Source organism: Nomascus leucogenys, chromosome 6 (assembly GCF_006542625.1).
Source record: "Nomascus leucogenys isolate Asia chromosome 6, Asia_NLE_v1, whole genome shotgun sequence".
Taxonomy (NCBI): Eukaryota; Metazoa; Chordata; class Mammalia; order Primates; family Hylobatidae; genus Nomascus; species Nomascus leucogenys.
Genome location: NC_044386.1, coordinates 68739259 through 68747675, shown reverse-complemented (window position 1 = coordinate 68747675; position 8417 = coordinate 68739259). Strand labels below are relative to the sequence as shown.

The 8417-nt window shown below is 42.4% G+C and overlaps 1 protein-coding gene across 4 annotated transcripts in view; it reads left to right on the top strand.

The window, feature by feature from the left end:
• SCG5 (secretogranin V) overlaps positions 1-8417 on the top strand; it is a 56764-nt gene continuing 48347 nt past the window's right edge. For 3 of the 4 annotated variants that reach the window (XM_012507423.2, XM_003272779.3, XM_012507422.2), the window contains exons 1-2: positions 1-161; positions 1955-2187. In XM_012507423.2, coding sequence (XP_012362877.1) covers positions 1962-2187 — 226 coding nt within the window. In that variant the 5' untranslated portion in view covers positions 1-161; positions 1955-1961. The remainder of the gene's footprint in view (positions 162-1954; positions 2188-8417) is intronic. The other variant, XM_012507421.2, reaches the window with a different exon arrangement.

The window sequence follows — 8417 nt, the reverse complement described above, 5'->3', positions numbered from 1 at the left end:
GTCTGGGGAGTCCTGGCGAGGCAACTTCCACCTGCTGGAGGAGGGGCTGGGGCGGAGCTAAGATGCGGAGGAGGGTGACGCAGGAGCTCTCCAGTTCGCCCGCTCCTGGCCTGACCCCCACCAAGGCCCATACCGCAGTAGGCTCCTCGGGCTGCCCTTCGGTGAGTACAGCTTTGATGTCGGCTCGGCCGCCTGCCGCCAACCCGAGATTTGGTATCGCCAGTGGGGGGAGGGCGTCCTGCTAAAATCCTTGAGGTGGAGGCTGGGGTCAGACAAAGGATGGGTAGGGGATTAGAATGTTTGGCTATCGGTAAGGGGAAGGGAGTACTGAGGGAGGAGATTGGGTAGTTCATCAAATCAGAGCGGCGTTTGCTGGGATGGAAGTGAAACAGACATCCTGCAGTCAGAGTGGACAAGGGAAAGATGGAGATGGAGAGCCTCGTGCTTGCCTCCAGCCTTTTCCATCAGAATTGCAGATTTTGCTGTTAAACAGCTACTCTCAGCTCTTTGGAGAGCGAGGTTTTATATCTAGTGGCTAGAAAAGGCCTTTTCTTTGCAGAAAAAGAAAATTGGAGGGTATAAAAATTTTAGTTTCAGTAAAGGAAATGCACGATTTTGCCTCCTTCCAACTCTCCATCCCCCATCCTCAGTAGAATGATTAGAAGGAGGGTTTGCGCCAGTCATGGTGGCTCACGCCTGTAATCCTAGCGCTTTGGGAGGCTGAGGGGAGGAGGTGGATCACCTGAGGTCAGGAGTTCGAGACCAGCCTGATCAATATGGTGAAACACGGCCTCTATTAAAAATACAAAAATTAGCCGGGTTTGGTTGTGGGCACCTGTAATTCCAGCTACTTGGGAGGCTGAGGCAGGAGAATCACTTGAACCCGGGAGGTGGAGGTTGCAGTGAGTGGAGATGGCGCCACTGCACTCCAGCCTAGGCAACAAGAGTGAAACTCTGTCTCAAACAAACAAACAAACAAAAAAAATGGGTTTGCAAGGCCGCTGCCTGAAGCATGCATCCAAACAGGTTAAGCAGCTGTGGGGTAAACTGCAAGGATAATGTTCACTTGTTTTGCAGACATACCCATAGAAACCAACATTTAGGACAGGTTGACCCTCCCACCCCCAGGCTAGTTTTCTCCCTCTCACCACCACTGCCTTCCCAAATTCTAACCTCCAGAACTGTTAAGGCAATGTTACCAGCATAATAATAGCAGTACAGGGGCTCATTCTGTGCCTGGCGTTGTCCTAAACACTCTTAACATGTATGTGCACACACCCTCACAACAACCCTAAAAGGTAAATGCTTTAATTATCTCCGTTTTGCAGAGGAGGAAACTGAGCAAACATACCTCAGACTACCCTAGCAGATTGCAGGGCGGGATCTAAGCAACATTTTCCTTCCTTTCAGGATCTCAAACGTATTGGATGTTTGCTAAACTAAAATGTTTTCCTGCCACCACTCCCAACCTTCCTGAGCTTCTTGACCATTTGTGTCTTCCTGACTCCCTCCTGTTAGCCTTTTATTCCCTGAAACTGGGAAAACCCAAGATGCCACTATCTCTTTCTCAAAATTTAAGCGAGTTTGGTTTATTTGTTTTAGTAAGCGAGGGAGAGAGTGATGAAGTTAGGAGTAATGCAGAGCTTTCAGGGAGCTACAAGGAGGATAAAAATTATGAGTGAGAACGGCCATTCCAGCCCAGCTTTCTCAAGAATGCAAATAGAGGGAATTGGATACCTGCAACTGTTTTGTTTAATACCTTTCTGCAATGATGTTCTGCCTGTTCTGCCTAGCATGGAAACTTAAGACAAAAGCAACCTCCTAAGGATTTTTTATTACAACCCCTTTCTGGGTGGTCCTTGAACCACAACCTGGAGTGGGTGCATCATTATAATTGTATTATCACAATTGCCGATTGTAGCCTATCAGTATACATTTGGTCTTTTATCTGCAGGTTAACAATGGTCTCCAGGATGGTCTCTACCATGCTATCTGGCCTACTGTTTTGGCTGGCATCTGGATGGACTCCAGCATTTGCTTACAGCCCCCGGACCCCTGACCGGGTCTCAGAAACAGATATCCAGAGGCTGCTTCATGGCGTTATGGAGCAACTGGGCATAGCCAGGCCCCGAGTGGAATATCCAGCTCACCAGGCCATGAATCTTGTGGGCCCCCAGAGCATTGAAGGTATTTACTGTGTTCTGATGGTTTGAAGTTTCCGTTAGCATTTTAAATAATATATTTGCACACTTCTCCGCACAACAACCTTATAAGTAGATGCTTTTATTATCCTATTTTTTTTTCAGAGGAGGAAGCTAATTTTTAAGAGACTACTTTCTCATGGTTTTCCCTTTCTTCTTCTACACAGTGTCTACATACTTACATATACGCACCCACATGAGAATATAAGTCCTGTGAGAGCAGGGACCTTATCTATCTAATTCATAGCTGTAGCCCTAGCACCTAGCACAATGTCTGGTACATAATAGATGCTCGATTAATGTTTGTTGAATGAATGAAGGAGCATCTAGTGTTATCACTAAAGAAAGATTTGGAACCCAGACCTGATGTTTTCTCCTCACTGCTCATCTTAGGGAAATTGTGTCATCAGATAGCTGCCTTTTGAGTCAATGCCAGCCAGTACTTGTAAAAGAGCTTCAAAATGTAGAACCTACAGGATCTGACTTGATTCCTAGGAATGACTCCAGTATACCCAAGAGGAGACAAAAGAGGTACTGACATTATTTATGCTGAAAGCTTTTGAAAATATTTAAAAATATAACAATTTTATTAAATAATAAATTAAGAATAATTAAATTGTTTTAAGGTGGCAAGACCATTTTCCCCCTGAAGTTTTCCAAGTTTCTGGCAATGTGGTCATAATACTTGTATTAGAAAGCAGTACCTCATTTGTTTGTTGTTTAATGATTTGTTTATAAAGAGAATCTAGCTCCTGTGAGCTGGTGATGCAGCATTAGACAGATTCCTTATTTCCATGCCTTGCTTTTTATCCTCTGATTCTAATGATCTCCTTCTCCACTAAGGCAGAATCCTAAAGAAGTATCGTGGTTAATTTAAGTTAAATGCAAGGGAGCATTTCCTTATAGTTCAAGGATTTGCCCATGGAGTGGGTCCGAAGGAAAATGAGAATTATCTCTAAAAGCTTACCAACCAAATGCTGTTTGTTCCCTACAGATTATCCACTATTTTGCCTGAGTCTGTGATTTTCTAAAAATGCTATCTGCCCCAGGGTTCTGTGAATGCCATGAATATTGTTGATATATGATTCTCATTTCTGTTTTGTTACCCATAGTTTTAAGCCATTGAGTAAAACTGATTCGGTGAGATGGTAGTCTGTTTGGTTGACATTTGATTTCAGGAGTGGATTAACACAAATGCGTTGAATTGGCAAGCATGCAAAGCTAGCACACGGCTTGACTTAGAACAAATCCAACAGAGCTTCCTGTCATCCTTTTTGGGGAGAATCTCAGTCCTTCTCAGCATCTGTCACCTGTTACTTCAAGCACACCTATATATTTCAGGCCAGCTCTTTTGAGACAAACAATAAATATCTACCTTTTTAAGGCAGGAAGTGCTTGGTTATTCACCTAAGCTGTTGTCATGGAGCTCTCTGAGTTTCCACTAATACCTGAGGCCTGATCAGCTGTGCTGGAAAAGAAACAGCCACTCCCAGGGCATCAAAAGCCTCTGTTTATCCAGAGACTCCATTCCCTCCAGTATCCAACTATTTAGTACCCACTATATACCAGGCACTAGGCAGGAGACTGGTGCAGCTCTGCCCTAAAGATTCACAGTCTGAGTGGAGAGGGAAGCGGAGATATACATCAAAAGTTATGACAGTGCATCCCAGCAAGTGTTTTGATAGATGTAGACACAAGCTGCTGCCGTGGAAGCAAAGAGGAGTAATTTAGTCTGCTTAGGAGTGGATGGGGTGGCTATAAGGAAATGCTGCTTTGAAGAAGCAACAATTTGACCTGGGTTTTGAAGTTTGAGTAAGAGTTCATCAGGGAACCATAAGTGTAAAGGCATGGAGGTACAACTATTATGTACCCACAAAAACTAAAAAAAAAAAGGCATAGAGACATGAATGATCATGGATTAGGACAATTCAGAATTAAAAACTCTGTTTCCCTTATTACCCTTGGAATAATGTGCTAACATAGCAATTTTTTTTTTTTTTGAGATGGAGTCTCACTCTGTCACCCAGGCTGGACTGCAGTGGTGCGATCTCAGCTCACTGCAAGCTCCGCCTCCCGGGCTCACGCCATTCTCCTGCCTCAGCCTCCCGAGTAGCTGGGACTACAGGCGCCTGCCACCATGCCCGGCTAATTTTTTGTATTTTAGTAGAGACGGGGTTCCACCGTGTTAGCCAGGATGGTCTTGATCTCCTGACCTTGTGATCCACCCGCCTCGGCCTCCCAAAGTGCTGGGATCACAGGCGTGAGCCACTGCGCCCGGCCTAACGTAGCAATCTTAAGTCTCCCCTATCAGTGTCTGTGGAAGGGATGAATACTGACTTGAATTTTAGTTTTCTATTACTGTATAACAAATTACCACAAATTTAGCAGTTTCACACAGCATTCATTTATTATTTGAGTTTTCCACTGCTCAGGAGTTTGGTGCAGATTAGTGTTCAGGTGCTAACCAGAGGTGTCGTCTTGGCTGCAGCTTGGGTCCTCTTCCAAGCTCGTTAAGGCTGTTGGCAGAATTCCATTTGAATTATATTGTAGGACTGAGTTCCCTTTCTCTTGCTGGCTATCAGCCAACCAAAGCCCCTCTCAGCAATTAGAGGCCGCCTCAGGTTGTAAGCCACATGCCTTCTCATAGCTGGAAGGAGAATATCTCTTTAATCTTCTGATTATAATGTAATATGATCCTGGGAGTGACTATCGCATGACCTTTTTCATATAACAAGGGACTGATATCTCATTATATTCCCAGCAGGTGGGAATCTTGGGAGTCATCGTAGAATTGTCCACTATAGCTAGGATGAAAACTAACAAAGAGACTAGTCCAAAGATACTTGCGGCAAAAACAACAAAATAAGAAGCCTGGGTTTTTTCCAGTCTGGGACCTTGACATTGAATTTGTTGGGTGGTCTGATCATTTATTCATGTGAGTTAGTTATTGTTTTACCTCATCCATTTATTTGCATTATCTTTGCTCACACTCCCTGATGCTGATTCCCTTCGACAGATACATGGAGTATCTTCCATACCCTTCCAACATTGATTTTAGGATTTTATTATGAAGAACCAAGTTGGGAAAGTTCATTTTTAATTGTTACAGAAAGAATACACATAATATATTATCATATTGTATGGTAATACTGTATTCTGGTGTGAATTTCAAATACATTTAACATGGTGCTTATGAGCACAAACCATTGTCAGAGACACCCGAATTTGAATGCCAGCTTCATCATTTATTACTAATGTGACCTTGGACAAGTTACTTAACTCCTATAACCTTCTATTTAGCTTAGGGGTAGGATTTAAATTCACTTACTAGTAAGCAGGTAATGTTCCAGTCCAGAGAAGCAAAAATAAAGTTTTAGCATGGATAACTGTACTACGATGAAATCATTTCTAAACGAATCATCATCATCATCACTTTAGATAATTACTGGATGTTAAGTTCCTTGCAGGCAGAGTTGTTCACTGCCCAACACATGGTACATAGAAGACAAATATCTATCTTGTCTACTTAAATAAATTAATTGTATGATCAATGGATCTTAACAAATGTGTATGTTTGCTCTCAAATATAGAATTATAAATTGGCCTTTTAGTATAAGAATATAGTATCAGTATAAATTAATAATGTTAGGTCAGTGAAGTATCATATATCCCATTAAAAAAACATTTCTTCTTTGATTCCATATCCCTTCTAGTTACTGTTCCAATTTTCTGCTGCCTTTCACAGCAACCTTACCTCACATGCCAATTGTACTTCTTCACCTCTCATTCTTTCCTGGTCCATTGTAGCCCACTGTTCTCACCACTCATTCATCAAACCAACTAGTATTTATTGAGTGCCAGGCACTGTTTTAGGTACTGAGGAAATAAACGTGAACAGCAAAGTAGCAGGGCGAGGAAATGTAGTCCTTAAATAAACAAATAAGTATTGGGCTTTCCTTTTTTCCTTTTTTTCTTTACCCATTTGTTAGTTTCGTTTACAGGTTTCTCTGGCGGCCTTTAAATGTTAAGTTCTCCAGGGCTCAGTGCTGGGTCCACTTCTCTTATTTCCGTCAATTCTGTATCTACTTCATCTCATTCATTCTCTTGACTCTCAATCCAATTCTTGGCTGGTGACTCGGGTGTTTGTATTTCAGCCCACATTTCTTTCTTGCATATCCATAGGCTTACACTAATTGCTAAATTGCCAGGTTTCAATCCTGATTTCTCAAACCACCACCTTTCCCGACCTGTTTATATCAGTCTTTTCTGTCTAAATGAGTAGTGCCCCTACTTAGCCATATATGCAAAGTAAATACCTACAGTAATCCTTGATTTTCTCCATCACACTTCATGCCTCAATTTTAAGTAATTTATTTCATTTTTATCTCTAAAATCCATCTGCAATTTGCCTGTCTGCTTCTCTCTACCTCTACTCCAAACACCCTGGTCCAAGATACCATCGTGTCTGGCATGGAGTTTTGAAATCGCCTCCTAACTCATCTTCCTGTTTCTATTCTTGATCCCTTTTCGATTGTTCTTCACAGGAAGGGCAGAGTTAAACTTGAAAAGTTTAAACCATATTAGTGTCATTTCCATAGTTACAATTCCATTGGTGGCTTCCCATCGTACCCTCAATAAAAATAACCCTTCTTGCCATGACTACGAGGATCCACAGCTCCAGTCAATCGTACCCCCTACTTTGTTCCACGCACTCTGGCCTTGAGTCACACTGGCCTCTTCCCACCTCAAGGCTATCAACACAGGCTGTTCCTCCCACTCCTTGTGTAGTGAGTTTCAAAGTCACCCACTCAGAGAGGGCTGCCTGACTGCGCTGTCTGAGTAGCACCCCCTCCATTCCCTGTTGCAGTGTCCTTTTTTTTTTTTGAGACGAAGTCTCACTCTGTTGCCCAGGCTGGAGTGCAGTGGCGCAATCTCGGTTCACTGCAAGCTCCGCCTCCCGGGTTCACGCCGTTCTCCTGCCTCAGCCTCTCCGAGTAGCTGGGACTACAGGCGCCTGCCACCACGCCCGGCTAATTTTTTGTGTTTTTAGTAGAGACAGGGTTTCACCGTGTTAGCCAGGATGGTCTCCATCTCCTGACCTCGTGATCCTCCCGCCTCGGCCTCCCAAAGTGCTGGGATTGCAGGCGTGAGCCACCGTGTCCAGCCTTTTTTTTTTTTTAAGCTCCATAGCATTTTTTGTCATTTATAATCATTGTTTGTTTTCTTGCTTATTGTTTATCTCTCCACTGGAATGTAAGCTCCATGAGGCTATATCTGTTTATTAACTGCATTATATTCCAGGCACATAGTAAGCATTCAGTAAATATTTGAGGAATTAATATACACTATCAAGGGGAAATAAATATACCTAATGGCAATAAGTATGTAAATACTGTTTTACATCTGGATCTGTCAAGACTTTCTGCCTTTTAGTCCAAGGAAAATATTCCATTTCTATTCTGTGTTTTTAAAAATCTCTGCCTAGAAGTTCTTGCCATGAGCTTAGTGATAATATGCTAGCAAAAATGTCTGTTATCTAGAATTGACTATGACTGTGCCCTTTGTACAGCGCCTACCAAGGAGCTAGAAGGACTTTTTGCAGTCCTGGGACTAAACCAGCAGAGGGCCAACTAGACTAGAAGTTTATTTTGGAAGATTCCTGAACCCTGGTAGCCAGCCTCTTGGTCCTTAATAGCTTTAAGTGGTCACTGGGGTAGAAGCATTTGCCAAAACATCCAGAGAGGATTGGGGGTTATGTTTAACTTCTCCATGGGTGCCTTAAAAACAGCTTGGTAAGGAGCATCTTTCAAATCTGTAAATTCTTAGTCCAAAGCAAACAAAAACATAAAGACAAACAGGGACCTACTTGGCATTACATGAAGAAAAGAGTGTGTATGTTTATGGCAGAGAACTCAGGTTGAGCCGTAGCCATACTATTTTCTAGCTATGTGTAATCTTAGCAACTTTCTAAGCATAGTTCTCTCAAATAAAATGGGCCCAAATAAAATGGGCTTGTCTGGTTCAAGTTGGTGTTTGAAAAATAAAAATAAAATAAAATGGGGTTTCCAGCCTACTCTTACATGCAATCAGTGAGTGCCGTTAGTAACTGAATTGCAGGCCTTCCTCCTCTCACTTTGTGGATTATCAACAACATGTTTTCAATCTTTAATGGCTTACCCCGATCTTATTTATTTATGTATTTATGTATTTATTTAT